At 44.4% G+C, this 17,939-nt stretch overlaps 1 protein-coding gene across 2 annotated transcripts in view; it reads right to left on the bottom strand.

Moving 5' to 3' along the window:
• Lama3 (laminin subunit alpha 3) overlaps positions 1–17,939 on the bottom strand; it is a 234,943-nt gene that overhangs the window by 51,492 nt on the left and 165,512 nt on the right. For both annotated transcript variants that reach the window (XM_031364992.1, XM_031364991.1), the window contains 9 exons: positions 15,560–15,669; positions 12,053–12,133; positions 9,243–9,349; positions 7,184–7,234; positions 6,487–6,638; positions 2,041–2,151; positions 1,824–1,935; positions 1,485–1,652; positions 653–849 (listed from right to left, as the gene is read on the bottom strand). In XM_031364992.1, the coding sequence (XP_031220852.1) occupies positions 653–849; positions 1,485–1,652; positions 1,824–1,935; positions 2,041–2,151; positions 6,487–6,638; positions 7,184–7,234; positions 9,243–9,349; positions 12,053–12,133; positions 15,560–15,669 (1,089 nt within the window). The remainder of the gene's footprint in view (positions 1–652; positions 850–1,484; positions 1,653–1,823; positions 1,936–2,040; positions 2,152–6,486; positions 6,639–7,183; positions 7,235–9,242; positions 9,350–12,052; positions 12,134–15,559; positions 15,670–17,939) is intronic.

The raw sequence follows: 17,939 nt of genomic DNA, 5'->3' as shown, positions 1-17,939 counted from the left end.
TTGTTTTGGTGTAGGATATTCACTATCAAAATATAAACTGTATGGCTGAGGATATTGGCTTGATATTAAAACAGTCATCCAAGATAAGGGCCCCGGGTCTGATTCCAAATGCTAGAAAGAAAGTCCCTGCCTGTCTATCTTTCTGCCTGCCTGCCTGCCTGTCTGTCTGTCTATCTATCTATGTATCTATCTATCATGGGTGTGTCAGTATGTGTGTGTGTGTGTGTTGAAATGTTAAGCCCAACCTATATTCTGTCAGTATAATGGCATGTGGCCTGTGCTTCAGCCTCCTCCCTATAAACAGGTAGATCGTTGTTTCAAACGCTAGTGTTGGTGACTGTTATAATATCTGACACAAAATGTTACTGAAAACATATGAAACACACATCCGATTAACTCTGTCATAACGAATGTCTCATCTTCAGTTACTCTCTCTAGCCATGGATGGGTCATGGCAGTTTGTGAGGCTCTGTCTGTGGTCTCAAAATTGTCTGGCGGCAGAGAGGCAAAATGACTCCAATCTTGCATTTAATGCCTCATGCCTGTTTGGTCAGTGTCTGAGGTAGAATAGCTCGACAGGTACCTGGTCATGCTCCCGGTTCCCTTCATCCCAACCGTTAATGAAGGCAGGAAGCTCCTGCCTGTGGCTCACCTGGATGGCTCCTAGAACCCCCTCATTCTCGTGGTTGAGGCCACTGGCCTGCCTTGCCTGGGCAGCTGCCCCCTGGAGGACGGAACGGAGGTCTTGAAGTTTGGCTTCATAATCACTTAATGAATCCCGAATATTCTTTAGCAGTCCGTTATTCTCCACCTGGTGGGATTCCAGCCAGGTCCTGATCCGGTTCAATACTGCAACACAGAATTTATGATCTTTTCTTAAGAGATGAGTTTAGTGAAGTCAGTGGCTCAGAACTTCCGAAGAAGAGCTGAATTCTTGCTTAGCCCATCATTGTTCCCCAGAGCCTTAGAAGGAACGAGAAGGGAATGCACTACTTCTGTAGATCTATCATGTGCATTCGTGAACTGCCTGGTTTGGCTGCCATGAGTACGCGAAAGCAGTAGCTGTCATTCTGTTACTGAAGACAAGACTGTAATCCTCGCGCGTGGAAGGCTGAGGCTGGAAGGTTCAGACCAGCCTGGGCTTAAGAGTGAGACTTCGCCTCAGAGGGAAAAAAGAGGTAGGGGTGTGTGTGTGTGTGTGTGTGTGTGTGTGTGTGTTGCGGGGGTATGGCACAAAATATTTGAATTTTAGAATTAGTTTTTGGGTGTTTACACCGTGGTAAGATTTTCTCTTGGAAACCTTGGACAAAAGACTTGGCTGCAGGGGTGGGAGGGGAAGCCCCATTCCCAGTGCGCAGCCTCTAACCGCAAGGTTTGCTGCTGTGAGACGACCTTGCTCCTGCTGCGTGGTGCTCTAGACCACACTTAGAATTTGGCACTTCAAGCTAGTAAGAGTGGGTGTGGGAATCTGGGCCTGGCCTTACAGAGTCGGGCTTCCGTTTTCTCGACCTCTGCTTCTTGGAGGTGCTTTTTAAAGTCTCGACTTCGCAGCTCTCGCATCATGCGTTGAGCTTCCGCCAGCTCCCTGGACCAGTCGCCCACTGGCAAGTCTACTCCTTCTCCACCTGGTCTAGCGATCTGCTTCAGGAGAACTGGAAAACATCAAGTAGCTTATTACACTGAGGGCTCTGGAAGCCTTGTGGAGAATCCTGTTCATCTTTTAAGTATCACTGTGGGATCTTCTTTCATAATGCTGAGCCCTCCAAAATATATAACAAAGGTTATGCAATAAAAGTTTTAATTGGACTAGTAACTTTTCTTACTGTGCACATTCTGAATGATGTTTTTAATTTTCATGTCCAATTCTTTGGCGCTTTGAGTTGTCTGATCAATGTTGTTATATAATGTTTGCGCTCTTCTGGAATTGACCTGCGCCTAAATGAAAAATAAACTCATCAGTGAATTACATTAAAAAAGAAAATGAAACTGAAAATATCCTCAAAGGAAGAAAATGTTAAGGTAATTGTCTTAGTACATTACCTTTTCTTGTAAAGTTTCAAATTCCCGGTTCAGATGACTCAGTTCTTTTTCCAGGCCATCCATTTTGGACCCATGATTTGTGATGGCAGAACGGAAGGCAAGCAGCTGGTTCTGAAAGCAGATAGAGATAAAGCTCACTTTGACACTAACCCAGGCAGCTAAGCTTCATTCAACAAGACCAATGCTGGATTTCCAGGGGTGGGGGGGTGGGGGGGGAGGTGTTCTCTGAAATAAGACAAGTCTACTTTCTGATGTAAATTAAGGTACAGTCTTGAATAAAGTTGGCCCTCTTTCCACTACCACAATCAATAATTACCTAAGATAATCGGCTATAAAATAAAAAGCTTCTTTTGGCTACAGCTTTAGAGGTGTCGGAGTTGACCAGTTGGTCCCACAGCTTTGGGTCCCCGAGGGGTCAGCACTTCATGGCAGGAGCACATTGAGAGCGAGGGAATGGAACCAAGGAGGAGGAGGGGCTGGGGTACCACAAAGCCCCCTGAGAGCATGTACCCAACCATCCACCTTCACCTCTTACAGTTCCTACCATTCACCAAAAGCTACATTCCAGGAAATATCCCTCGGAGCCTAGGCATTAGGGGTTGGGGGAGGGCATTAAGATTCAGACTAGAGCAAATCCACAAGACAAGAGATACTTTTTTTCTTGAATTAACATCCTTGCCCGGTAACAGAAAGTAGTACTACTTACCCAATATATCTAATTTCAGATTATAAAATATACTTACTTTAAAAAAATCTGTAGTTATCCTGATACAAAAAAGCAGTACATATAGCTAATTGTACTGAAAACAACCAAAATTGTACTGAAAAAAGCCAAACAAAACCCTTAAATTCAAAGACTCCAGTCCCAGATGTAGAGAAACTCTGAGCTGATACAGCTGGATGCCCTCAAATTCAAATGAGAGGCTGGGTTCTTAAGGAAATGAGATGGCGTGCCTGAGGCTGCACAGTGCATCGGTGGCTTAGCAGGCGAGCCTGTTCTAATCTGCTGGGTATGCACATACTCATAAGTACTCAGAGATGTCAGCTGCCACAGAGTCTGCGTGACATGGCAGTGAGGTGGGTGGCTAGAACTTTAGGATGGGAAAGCTGGGGCATCATGGGTGGCAGTGGGCGGAAGGACAGTGGGCAAAGCATGGTCTTTAGACATGGTGGTGACTTGAAATCTTCCTGGGGGGGTTGTTTTCAAGCAGCTGTTCTTATTTGGCTCCTGTGTGTCACTAGACGAAAACAGTTCTCCTCACAGACATCGTGTGAGATTCAGTGAGATGCTGAGAACATCTGTGTGGAGAAGTTCAGAGCAGCGGAGCACCGCATCGTTCAAGCAACTAACTCATGAAGCTTCCTTTTCTCTTATAACAGAAAAGATTTTTTCTTTATCTTCTTCTCTATATTAAACCTATAAACCATGACATCGAATCCCTTAAGGACGGACAGGAGCTGTTCCTCCAGAATTACCTTTAACTCTCTCTATACTCAGACAGAGCCGCTGGCATCAGCACATTCCAGACACACTCCTGAAGCTTTACCCAAAGCCTCTTTCACCATGGCTAGTCTTGGCTTTACCTCAAGTCTTATACTTGGTTTTCCATTGGGTCTCTTATCTCTGCATCTTACTCGATTTCCAGTGAGAGTCCCCTCATCTCATTTCTTTTCTTCCAATGGATGCTGCTCTTTTAAGAAACATTCCGACTGTCTATCACCTTCATTTCTCTAATGTGCTGTCATCTCTGACCGACTGCACTCTGATTGATGTGGCTGCTGAACACTGGCAGGCTGGTGCAGCCGCTGGGAGTTCCTCCCCCACCCCTTGCCCTTCACCATCTCCAGTGACCTCATAACTATTGCAGCCCCCACTTAAAACCCTGCTCCCCGAGTCCATGGCTCAAGACTCATGGTACACTGTGACAACATTTAGAGTGTCGTTGTCCTGCACGGATCCAGATGATGGGTTTTCCATGGCCTGCCTCTTTCTCCTGTAGCCAACAGTGCATACTGGACAGTTTCAGGGCTCCATGTTCAGCCTTCATTAATGGGAAGAGTAACCCTCAGTATTACTTGAGAGAGCTTGACTCAGACCCTGTGGCCCTTCTCAGAATACCCTCTTAACCTCTTTGTTTCCAAGGACACTGAGGACGCCGGCCCAGATGGACTATGTCCCAGCTCTGGAACAAACCTCAACATTTGTTCAAAGACTAAAATTCTTACATAGTACACAAAATGATTAAATTATGCATCAATACTAGAAGGTCATCAAAAAATATCTGATCTGGAAATTAAGCAATATATTTCTAATTACTCATGGGTTACTCATATGTGACAGGAAAATAGGAAAATGTTTTGAATTGAATGAGAATGAAAACACAATACCATAAAGTCTGTAGGGTACAGCAGAAGTAGCATTTAAGGGGGGCATTTCTTTGCAACATTAAATGCTTATGTTAGTAACAAGAAACTTTTAAATCAGTAAAGTGAGCTTTAGTCATATGAAACTAATGAATAGCAAATTATTTTATAGAATGTAGAAAGAAAACCAAAAATACGTGGGGAAGAGTAGAACTAAGATGGGTTTGATACTCTGTCCACTGAGCAGAACAGGAGTACTAGGTACACCCTTGAGACATACCAAGACAGATTAGCGCAGCTCCCCAATCTGGGTCTTGACTAGACTTACCATAGCAGTTATGTCTCCTCCCACTCGGTCACTGCTATGATATTTGTGCACTATTGCAGTCATGGACCCATCTTACCATAGTCAATACTGTGGTTTATAAGGTTCACAGCTGGGTAAGATAGTTAATGGCATTTCTCCATAGTAGCCTGCAGAGAACCTTCCAGGACTGTGAGAGCTACTCAGCAAGGAGGAAGTTTCCTGGCCAGTACCAACTTGACTTCTCCATGACCTGAACAAAATTTGTATTTCTTAATAGAAAGATTAGTGCAGCTCTTAGACGTCATCAGAGAGGTTTCTTTGTGCAATGGTTGGTGGTTAGTGTAGACACTCTCAACTGGTCACAGTGCTGAGAAGAAGTGTCAATTGAGTACTCGACACAGCTGGGATGGCTATATCTCTGCACTCCCCTTAAGTCTCAGGGACACTGGTGAAGAGGGGAATGGAAGTCTGTAAGAGCCAGGGTCAGGAAAGATCAGACTGAAACTCTCTTCAGGGTATGTCAGGACCATCACACTTCTGAACTCACAGCTATCTGCATAAGATCAAGACAAGATCAAGCCAGTCAACACTTGAGCATGGAGTGGGGAGGGGCTCATGAGGAGATGTTGACAGTTGATGGCTTCCAGAGCAGGGAGAGTCCATTTTATTTGAGGATGTGACTTTGAGTAAGTGCACCATGCTCGAGTGATGGCTGCACACTCAGGAGTAGCACACACTGGCATCAACTGGTTGGTTGTTTTTAACAAAAAATGACATGAAGTTCTGGAACATGAGAAGATGGGCATGACTGATGAAAGAGTAGAGATCGAAATTTTGAAAACAGAAAAATTGATGAGCTAGAAAAAAAACCCCAATGAACTTGATAGTTGAGAGAAAGACAGGTTAAAAAAAAAAAACAACCATGGGAATGGGAGTTTGGGGGTGGGGAGTGACATTGCAGGTTTAACAGATCTTAAAGGAATGGGAGATGAGCTCTGAACTATTTGGAGTGAATACATTTGGTCATTTGGGTGGAATGGACCCATTATTTGAAAGAGATCCACAGCCAGCTCTTACTTGTGAAAAAATAAATGAACAACAGAGTCTAATGCTGTTTGTAAAATTTCAATATACTGATTTTTAGAAGACAAACCATTTAACGACCATGTAGCCTTGCATACTTCCCTACAAAGTTCCAGCGACGGTTTTAAGAGGAATTACATTAGCTTTGAATAAGGCTGTTTGAGTCTCCTGAATGCAGGTCACAGAACTGAATACTTTATGAGAAAAGGAAGCCCAGGAATGTTTAGTGAGCAATGAGCTCCCACTCGAGTGTTAGCCTGTGTGTCAGCGAATGCTTCTCACCAGTGAAAACCAGCTCTTCATATGTATCAGGGGGAGAAAGAAAACCCTTGAGTTTTTTAAGTGGGGTCATCTGTACCCTGATTCCTGTTTAAGGGATATTCATCTGTGGAGTCCAAAGATTTTGAGAAAAAAGTATTTGTACTGAACAGGTAGTAATGTTTTTCTTCATTTTTCCTTAAACAATGCAGTAGAATAGTTATTTAGATGGAATTTATACTTATCAATTATTGTAAGTAATCTAGAGATGATTTAAAGTTTACAAGCGATAGTGCCAGGTCTTAAGAAAATACTAGACCATTTTGTATTAGGGGTGTGGGAATCCATAGAGGATCTAAGAACCGAGGCTCAACAGAGAGCAAAGCGTGGCCATCCTCGCTGAGCACTGGTCTGGATCCCCAATGAAGGCTTACCCTCAGGTCCTTGGCCTGTGTCTCCATGTGCCGGATCTGTTCCAGAGCACCGGTGCTCACACTCATCCCCTGCAGCTTTGACTTCACCAGTTGGAGTTCTTCACCCATGGAGGCCAAGTCATTTAAGAGCGTCATCACACAGCTGTCACAGTCTGCAGGGGCCACAGCAAAAGGCAAATATGCTGTAGGCTGGAGCCCAGAGATGGCACAGCCAGCACTGTCCCCTCAAACATAGATCATCACAGGTAGAAGTCTTAGCCCCTAGGTGGCTCAGGGAGGCACATGCACTTCTGAAGAGGTGAGAACCGGATGTGTGTGAGCATTTTTACTAGGAACAGTGACTCTTAGCAGTTGGTCGCTTATTTTGTGTAGCGGGAAAACAATAGCAATTATCCTTTGTTTATGGAGTGTCTGCTAGTGATTATTTTTGATTGATTGCTTTTGAGACTGGGCCTTACTAAATAGTCCAATCTACATCAGATATGAAATAGAGATTTTTAAAGATGTTAACTCAGGAATACTGGAGGGGAGTGTTTGCTACCCATGGGGAGGCTTATCAAAATATAAAGGTGTGTGTGTGTATGTGTGTGTGTGTGTGTGTGTGTGTGTGTGTGTGTGTGTCTTTCACTTGAGAATTCAGAGAGCTTTTGGGCAGGTGCAAGCCATTGGGGAAGGCAGGGAGGGGCTCTAGGCTCACCATCACATTCTTCTGCAGGGCTGCCATCTTTGGGTTCTTGGTTTACACAGTCTAAAATCAAAGGACAAGAGGAAACATTTTTATTAAGATGTCTTCTTCACCTGCCCTTTAACTTGGTTTCCACAAAAACCTGTTTTAGAAGGTGTTAGTTGCCAGTCACAAACTCATCACTGGCCTGCCTTTCCCAGAGTCACCCATGCCACCAACCTGAGCAGAACCTTCCCTGGTGGCCCCCTTCATTAGATTTACTTTTTTTTTTTTTCCTAAGCAGGGTGGTTCCTCAGGCATGGCATAGCCTACCTTCTTTTTCTTCCTTTGGTGGAGATGCAACCTGGACCTCACATGTGCCAGGCAGATGCTATACCTCTGGGCTACATAGTCAGTCTTCCTTGTTACTTCAGTTATTTTGGTTTTAGGATTTATTTTCATTTTATATATGTGTAGCTATGTGTATATGCCTCATCTATGCAGGTATCTGTGAAGGCCAGAAGAGGGCATCAGATCCCTGGAAGCTGCAGTTACAGCTATGAGCTTCCTGACCTGCAGAGTGGGCACTGAGCTGTGGTCCTCTGGAAGAGCAGTTAGCACTCTGAACTGCTGAACCATCGAGAAATTGCCCAGGCTAGCCTTGAACTTCTGAATCCCTGGCTCAATCTCTCAAGCAATTGTTCTGGATTGGTATTAACCTGTTTGTGTCTTGCTTTGGGGGCAGTTGCTTGCTACGCTTTAATCTGTTCATTCCTGGTTTAGTTCTTGAACTTGCCCACAGATGTAAGATGAGGGAGTGTTGGGGTTCATCTTGTGCGTTGTGTAGTCACAGTATCCACAGAAGCTGAATACTGTTCCCCAGGCCACACTGTAGCCTGATACTGGGATGCTGTGTTAACCGATGTACTGTGAAGAATGCTCCCCATGGATTCCTGATTGGTCAATAAGTGGCTGATGACTGGGCAGAGAGGATTGATAGAAGGTAGGACTGGGAATCGAGTGAGGGGTTGAGAAGCAGGTGAAGAGAGAGGAGGAGGCCACCATCAAATGGGATGGTCCAGGAGCATGTGGCCAAGCCAAGTGCACGCTGAGGACTGGCCGATGGAGCAGGAGCAGCCGGTGGGGAGGGGGGGACACCAGATTGGCAAGTGACTGACATTTGTGTGGGTTTTGACAGGTGGAAAGATTAGAATAGCTCAGAACCTTTCCAGCATAGTACCTACAGCTTATTAATAAACTGTAGTGTTTCTGTGTCCTTTACTCAGGATCTATACATATAAGTGAGGTAGAAACCCCCAATAGTTATTTAGAAATAAAAAGGGGCTTAGCAACCTTCCAAGAAAAATAATTTCTGCTTTAAGAGAGTTTACCTAAGTATATCTGTGATACTTTCCTAACATGTAATATCAGTGTTTTCTAGGAAAGGAGTGAATATTCTTCTTTTTTGTCCTAAGTTTTTCTGAATGAATCCATAGAAACTGTGACAAATTGTCTTTAACACAGCATGTAATATCCACACCTCGGACTTGACTATATCCTAATTAAGAGAGAAAGAAGGCAAATTTCTTCAGGTTCACATGAAAGGAGTTGATATAGAGTGCAAGTAGGGAGACAGTCTAACGGGTAAGAGCTACTTTGCCAAGGACCCAAGTTCAAGTCCCAGCAGCCACATCAGGTGCTAACTATAACTCCAGTTCCAGGTGGGAGGAGTCTGGGCCTCCCACCCTCACTGACACTGGTGCGCATGTGTACAGGCTCCCAGGCAGACACATACATGGAACTCTAAAATAAAGTTTAAAAAACCTATAGTGTCCAAAGAACATCTCAGTAAAATCACCAAAGAGGGTCTGAAGTTATTTGAGATATGGCTCTTTGGGGTTTTAAAACAATTTACTTAAAAAAACAAACAAACAAACTGAATTGAAATAATGACTCCTCAAATCTACCACTATTACACAAGCATTCTAGGCCTGTCAAGAGAAGGGGCAGTTTGTGAGCTACAGTGCATGTGAAACTGATGTAGCATAGCACCTTTAAGATGCAGGGCCACAGGGATGTGCACTGAACTTACCTCCAGTTAGGGGGTCACAAGGGCCTAACTGGCCATTGCTTCTACAGTTGCATGGCTGGCAGCTACCTCCAAATTTCTGGGGGTTCCCAAAATATCCAGGTGCACACCTACACAGAACACAGAAAGGCAAAGAAACACTCAATTAACCCTTTGTTTACCATACCTTGTTTTCCCTTCTTGAGATACCACAGCTGGGTAACAGGGAGGATGACACAGGCCTTCAAGGATGAACACGTCACGAAAGGCATCATTTTTATCCCATGAGGCTAGTGAGGGCAGAGGCCAGCAGGGCTGCTCTTCCCCTCCCACTTGCTTGCGCTCCTGATCACTCAGATGCTTGCGTAGCCCAGTGACAGAGGAATAAATGGTGTGATCAACACAGAAGTGGGGGACGCTCAGTTTTATCCAGAGTTATGTTCCTGATGACATCACATACACATTGTTTAATCTGAAGCCAATGCATTCCTAGCCATGAATCCAGGAGGAAGGCTTTCTCTTTTTCCTACTGTGTGACTTTAAGGCTGTGTAAGCTACCCTGACACTAATTACAGCAGTGGGTATCTAGGGAGGTGGAGTTACTGACAGGGGGCAGAGCCACGAGCCACGGTTAGTCTAGATAATGCAGGGAGGAGTGGAGTCCTAACCTCAAAGTTCAATAGGCCTCAGATGTGGCCTCAACTCTTAAACTGAGTTAGTAAGAAAAATGAAACATGTTAAATTTATATACTGAGAAGTCAGTTAGAAACTCTCCCCTATTAATAAGGTTGAGGTGACTTATCTGAGTCATAGTCACCTCAGTGGTAGCATGCTAGTTCTTAGGCTTTACATACCAACCAGCCCTGCATTCTTCTCTTCCACAGAAGATCTACAGTCTAAAATATTTTATTTTCAAGTCTCACCTACATCTAAAGTTTCTACAGAAACGATCACAAGTACAACATACCCTTTATACGGTCATTCAAAGAACTGGGACATTTAATTCTTCCTTATTCTTAAAAAGCATGCATTAACTGGTTACAGGAAATAATTGGTTCTCTCGCTTTCCTTTCATAGCTAAGCACAGTAGATTGAAGTGATGTTCCCTGCTTTCCCAGGCAGCATTAGTACAGGAATAAGGAGCAGAGAATATGTCTGTTTGTGGCTCTGAGTGCCTGAGGGAAAGAGATGTGCACAGGGCATGGAAAGAGCTAGAAAACCTCTCTGCACGTACCATTGGCAGGCCATTCCTCCCAAGTTCAAGTAGACTTCTTTACATGTTAAATACCTTCTTCTCACCCTTGGCTTTCTTATTTGTCATTCAGGATGTAACAGTGCCGTAAACAGTCCCTAGGTGTGCAACCCATGTTTAATAAGTAAAAATTGTTGTCATCAGCTTGGTACTCACGAAAAGATATTCCTAATTAAGAAACCATAACTTACAGTGAGACACCAAGTGTAGCATATACTGAGAGAACTGTTCATTAAAAATGTCTCTTCAAGTCAGCTGCCAAAATAAACATGTGCCTCATGCAGCTTGCCGCGTCTTTGACTGTTGTTTGTACAGAACCTCAGGGAGGTTAAACCAGGAAGAGCCTCTCCCAGATGTGAGCCCCTAGCTTCGATGCCACAGAACCTGGAATCCTTGCCCAGCTCTCCTTCTCCAGCCTACACACCCTTACCATCTCCATATAGCTGACCCTTCCACCCCTTGCTCTTGAAGGCTGGCTGCTTTGTCCCTTCAGATGCAACCCAACCCAGCCCAGTTTTGTGACTAGTGATCCCTTGCATCCCCCAACATCACCGTTTCATACTGGGTATGAACAGATACCCAGATCTGGAGGGTAACCAAATACTTTGTGTATTTCATGCAGTGTGCCCTGGGATTATTGAGAGGTGGCATGGCAGGTTATTAGAACCTGAGGCAACTTTTGCCTTACACAACCTACACAGCATCCAGTGTATAGAAGCTACTCAAGACAATCTGTCTGTGAATAACTGAAGTGTATCTCTAGGACACTTGTCCTTCTTCTACAACTTTTACTATTATTGTCTTGTTTCATGAGCATTACAAAACATATTGAATATGACCAGCATTATGATAGGCACCAGGGTCCGGGAAATAAATAGGCTTTCCTGAGTGTTCAAGATATACTGTGAGAATGTGTGAATGTGTGTGTGTATGCATATGGTGTGTGCACATACCTCTGTATATGTGTGTGTGCGCATGTTCGTGTGTGCACGTATAAGGCCATGGATTATGTATTTAGAATTATAACTAGAAGTTATGTATATACACATATATATGGCTATTGGTGAGGATAGAGGTTTGCAGAGCTGTGTACAGTTGGGTGCATGCAAGAATGAGTCTCTATGGAAATAAGAGTTTGTACAGATATTTTGGGGAGCAGCATTTGAGAAATTAGGAGAAGTGGCTTATAGACCTATGTGAGAAGATGAGAGTTATATATAGAGCACCATGAGGATGTGGGGAGGTTTTTGGTAGGTACAAGCTGGGAGGAAGAGGATGGGTAGAGATGTGGAAGGGCGTGTAGGAATGAGGATGGGACCCGGGGCACATGCTGACTGATGTACGTATGGGGACTATAAGTCTCTCTGTGTGTGCCCGTGTAGTGTGAGCTCCTCATTCTAGTTCTAAAACATGAACATAGAGGAAATGATTTATTAGGTGAGCAGTCTTGTATTTTGCCCAAGATTTTTCTAGCCCTCATTGGGATCTCAGCCCCAAACGAGCCTGTCCAGCAACTCCACCTGCATACTTTTGGAAAGGGGGTGCTGTGGGCAGCGGGCACACAAAGCAGGGAGAAACCTACCTCTCACACTGTGCTCCTGTGTATCCGGGTTTGCAGGAACACCTCACGGCTCCGCCATCCACAACACAGCCAGTGGCAAAACTTATAGGGAGACAAGAAAAGTGCCTCAGTGCAAACAGAACTCCATGGGTCCACTGTTTTCTATCACAAATATGGGATTCCATGGAGTAAAATTTGAAACCCTTTGTGAGGAAGGTTTGGAGTGAAGAAAGTTGTGTGGGGAGACAGTTTTGCCCCTGGAGACTCGCCCAGGGTGCAGGATGAATAGCTTCAGCCGGCACTGGGCAAGTGGGCTGAATACAGGCATGCATTTTCTTTCTGGCTTGGATAAATGCATTCCTTCCCTTGAGACAGACATGGGACCTCAGTCGGGAAGAGATGATTACACTATTTCCCCAGGAATAACAAGGAGGGGATACAAGTCTAGGCAGGAAAGAGAATAGCAAGTTCTGATTCTCTTCAACTATTGTCTCCTTGTTTCTGCCAGCTTCTTCTACATAGAGCCCACTCCTAGCTGTCAAGCCAGGCCTTGGGAGCCCAGAGAGAAGGACAGAGTTTCTCCCATCCCCCTAGAATTTCTAGAGTATCCTTGCTGGTGGCTTCATATTGTTTTCTAATCAAGTTCTGAAATTTCAATTCCTTTTCTTTTAGATCTAAACTGACAAATATTTGAGAAATATTTTTTTTTGCCCCCAAAGAAGCCATGAAAAAGCCATATAGGCTTACAAAGTATCTATGTTTGTAGAGCAATGCACTGACACACACACCAAAGGAAATTAGCTAGTAGGAGAGATTATGCTTGGGAAGCCTCCTTTGTTGGGGTGGATGGATGTAGAACTTCCCTCAGGGACCTATGAAGTCTCCCAGTGGTGTTTCTGTTGATGGAGGAAGAGGCATTAAACAACTGCAATGACAAACTCAAATATCTATGAGCGGCCCAGCTCCACCGAAGCTGGGCGCTGGCTTTGAGGATAGCATATGCTTTCACTGAGCCCGAGTGGCTCCCGAGCACCTGCCTTTGGAGATCCTGCTCTTTTCTCCTTCTGCCAGCCTCTGCTGGCAAGTCTAGGCAGGCATGGAGGGAGGGCTGGATTGCAGCACAGAGAACACATTCAGGGCAGGCTGAATGGGAATCAAGCACACAGACAGAAAGGCGAGGCGGACGTTTCAGACATGGGGCGCGCTGTGGAAGCAGCACTCAGGTAGGTAACCACGAGAAGGGAGATGTGGCCAGTTCGCCTGACACCCGGCTGCTGTCGGTCGGCTTTGCACTCTGCTCTAATTTCTGAGCCTGTGCTGCATAGGCAGTTTTTGGATTTTCAAACTTGTTACTACTTCCCTTAGTTAGCTGTTATACCGTTCTTTCTTTGGAGGCCATGGTGACACATCACGATGAACGAGAGTAGAACAACATACCAGGCCCATTGAGAACAGGAGAAGAAATGGTGACTGTTCTACCTGCCATCTGCCAGTCATACCAGGCCCAAATGACAGCTACAGTTGGACCCCTCAAGGGCGCAGAGCTTCCCCGAGGCTTCCCTCACACCAAGAATTAAGCCCAGATGTTGACTATAGCCTTCAAGCTTAAGAATCATGCAATCTGGGCTGGAGAGATGGCTCAGTGGTTAAGAGCACTGACTGCTCTTCCAGAGGTCCTGAGTTCAAATCCCAGCAACCACATGGTGGCTCACAGCCATCTGTAATGGGATCTAATGCCCTCCTCTACGTGTCTGAAGACAACTACAGTGTGCTCATATAAATAAACTAAATAAATCTTTATTAAAAAAAAAGAATCGCCGGGCGGTGGTGGCGCACGCCTTTAATCCTAGCACTTGGGAGGCAGAGGCAGGCGGATTTCCGAGTTCGAGGCTAGCCTGGTCTACAGAGTGAGTACCGGGACAGCCGGGGCTACAGAGAGAAACCCTGTCTCAAAAAAAAAAAAAAAAAAAAAAAAAAAAAAAAAAAAAAAAAAAAAAAAAGAATCATGGACTCTGAGTCCTGGTGAGACCTTCAATCTCATCTCCAGCCCTCTTGATGCTGAGGAGAAATCTGAATAAACCCTTTGTTTCACTTGCTTTTGTTTACTTAAAAAATTACTAAGATGGGGCCCATGTGGATGAGGTATTCTGAGACTGCCACAAGCTCAGCATAGGTAACAACCCTGACTCGTGGGGTTTAATGATTATCCAGACGAGTGTTCAGAGCTTGAGAGCTACTTCTGTTGGAGCCACTGACTCTCCTCTTGGACATGAGCAAGGGTCCACTAGGTGATATTGCTGACATCAAGGTACAGAAAAACTCAGCCTTCCTGGATGAGCATCCTACGAAGTTCAATCATATACTTGTAGGTGACTGGTAAATGTTCCCCTTGTCCCATCTCACTTTGATGCATGCCTTAAGTAACCCGTCTTCCTTATTCCATAAATGGTCTCGAGCCTGCTCTTATGACGATGGGTCTGAGGCTTGCTCCACGTCCTGTCTCTTTGCTTGGCTGCCTCATGAGAAGCCTTTCTTTCTCCTTCACAAAACTCACCCTTGGAGTGATTGGCAGATTGTGCATCCAGCAAAGAGGCCCAGTTTGGGTCAACTTCCCCCCTAGTGCACTTCAGCCCTTCCTGCTTTCTATGAACGTCGCTCTTTAACCTCCTTCCTCCCTTCCTGCTTTCAGTTCTCTGCAACTGCCAGACTACAAACTGAGCTTGTGAGCCTCGACTGTACCTTCAGGGCAGGGCAGACGCTACAAGGGTTTCCCTTCTGGGACCAAGATGCTGCCATGGCTGTTTCTACTCATGATTACTCTCTCTCCAACCAACTACATGGCCTCTTGGCCACTCTCTCTCATATAGGCACTCATTGTCAATCACATGGTCTCGTGTCTGTCTGATATTCTATTTCATGTTTCTTTGTGCATTTACTTACTGAGTCATGATGACCACACCAGGTAAACCTTGGGACATCAGATCCCACCATATTTACAGTAATATTGATTTCCTTAGTACAAAGCCAGGCTGAGAGCTGGCTCCATCATGGGTGCCCAGAAAATTTATAAAGTCACTGAACGAACAGCAAAAGAAAAAAAGAAAAGGAAAAAGATGAAAGGGAACAATTTTAAAAGATGGTTTCTGTTTGATGATTGCTTTTGTTTTGTTTTGTTTTTCTCTAATATTCATGTCTGTTCATTTAAGAAAAAAAAAATAGATGGCTCAGCCGTTAAAGGCTAGGCTCACAATGAAAAAGACAAAAAAAAAAAAATATCTAAAACCCAGCCTTAATGAAATATTATTCACATACCATACAATTTACCCACAAATAGTATAAGTTCAATGGGCTTAGTAAAGTCACAGGTTTGAATGACCACCACTATGGTCAATTTAGAACACAGTTATTACTTCAAGAAAACTCACAGCCCTTTAGCAGTGACTTCTCTTTAACCTGCTACCACCCATATCTGCTCAGTTCTGTGCAACTGCCAGACTACAAACTGCAGTGTGTGAGCTTCTACCCTACCTGTTGGTATGCGGGCAGGGGCAGACCCTACAGGATCCGTGGATGGCGTTTCCATAGTGACCCTCTTGGCAGCGCTCACAGTGCTCCCCAGCTGTGTTGTGTTGGCAATTCTGGGGACAGAGGAACAGGACAATGAGTTAGCTGTCTATTGCAGGGGTCACTTTTAAGGTCATTATCAGTTTATATGTCTTTAAACTCAGAGCTTCAGGTACACTCCGTGAGCTTGGCACAGCTGAACTTCAGTTCTGGCCCCTGATCTCACCCAACCATAGCTCAAGTCCCCTGGCCGCATGATCATATGAGCTCTGTTAACCACATGTATTTTTTTCCTGTTTAATTGCTGTTGGCACCACACAAAAATACTGGGATGCCAGAAGGAGAGCTCAGCCTTTGTAAAGTACTTACACTTGCCTGGCATGAACCAAGGACCTGAGTTTGTTCCCCAGGAGCCATGTTTTAAAAGCATGTGGTAGATGCTTGTAATCTCAGGATGGGGAGAGAGGGGAATGGCTAGATCCCTGGGCCTTACTAAGCTCCAGGCCATTGAGGGACTCTGTCACAAAAACAAACAAGCAAAATAACTAGATGGTACTTAGGAAGCATACTAGCATTTCCCTCTGGCTGCATGCATGTGCACACGTGTACACACGCACACACACATCTCACACTCAACTCACACTTACACACATCTCACACTCATACACATCTCACACTCAACTCACACTTACACACACATCTCACACACATCTCATGCTCACACACATCTCACACACACCTCACACTTACTCTCACACACATCTCACACTCACACACATACCTCATACTCACACACATACATCTCACACTAACACACATCTCACACGCTCACTCTCTCTCTCTCTCTCTCTCTCTCTCACACACACACACACACACACACACACACACACACACACTCACACTTCACAGTACAGGGTCTTACATTAACTAGAGTACAGGAAGCCCATAGGTTTTATGCCACAGCATCACTTCACAGCTGTGCCTCTTGGGCACATTCCTTCATTTATCTAAGTTTTATTTTTCCCTATATCAATTTTATTGTCATATGACTACATATAAGAATAGTTTTCCTAAAGGTGCCATTAGACGAGTGCCACTTTCCAATGTTTTTGAGAGCATTTTAGAAAGCAAAAGGTAGGCTAGATAATGATGATTATGTATGTGTACACATACATACATCTCATGCTCACACACATACTTCTCACATACACACATCTCACACACACACCTCACACACTCACTCTCACACCCATCTCACACTCACATACACATATCTCATACTCACATACATCTCACACTCACACACATACATCTCAAACTAACACACATTTCACACGCTCACTCTCTCTCTCTCTCTCTCTCTCTTTCTCTCTCTCACACACACACACACACACACTCACACTGTTCACAGTACAGGGTCTTACATTAACTAGAGTACAGGAAGCCCATAGGTTTTATGCCACAGCATCACTTCACAGCTGTGCCTCTTGGGCACATTCCTTCATTTATCTAAGTTTTATTTTTCCCTATATCAATTTTATTGTCATATGACTACATATAAGCATAGTTTTCCTAAAGGTGCCATTAGACGAGTGCCACTTTCCAATGTTTTTGAGAGCATTTTAGTAAGCAAAAGGTAGACTAGATAATGATGATCATGTATGTACACACACACACACACACACACACACACACACACACACACACACCTTAAGCCAGGTACTTGGGATGCAGAGGCAAGCAGATCTCTGAGAGTTCAAGGCCTTCCAAGTCTACATAAAAAGTTCCAGGACAGCCAGGATTACATAATAAGACCCTGGCTCAAATCAAATAAGCAAGCAAGCAAAAGAATTAAAGCTGTCCTGGGTCCCTGGGAAATGCAGCTTCCCTCTCTGTGTCCTTTTAGAAAGGGTCTTCTCTGGGACTAGCCCCATTTTACTTCATAATTCATTCACCACATTACACTAAAGGGCAATACACTTTCAATAGGTGTTTATACATGGAGTTTGTGAAAACAGTGGAAAGTTACACACTATCAGAACACCCTTTAACACAAGTTCCAGAGAATTAAGGAATTGTGTCTAAGCATTGTATTTATGTAAATCCAATCATCCTCATGTCAATGCTGATGCCTTACCAAAGGCGCGCCACAGTGAAGCACCACCATGACTCGCTACCACCACCACCCAGCCCGGCAGAAGACAGAACAGATTTTCATCCTCACAACAAAATTTCAAATACACACATACCCAAGCATGTGCAAACAAACAGAGGGATAGACAGATACAGATACAGAGAGAAAGAGAGAGAGAGAGAGAGAGAGAGAGAGAGAGAGAGAGAGAGA

This window comes from Mastomys coucha, unplaced genomic scaffold (genome assembly GCF_008632895.1).
Source record: "Mastomys coucha isolate ucsf_1 unplaced genomic scaffold, UCSF_Mcou_1 pScaffold13, whole genome shotgun sequence".
In the NCBI taxonomy this organism is placed as follows: domain Eukaryota; kingdom Metazoa; phylum Chordata; class Mammalia; order Rodentia; family Muridae; genus Mastomys; species Mastomys coucha.
Note: the sequence above shows the minus strand (reverse complement) of the source record. Positions and strands in the feature narration are given on the sequence as shown.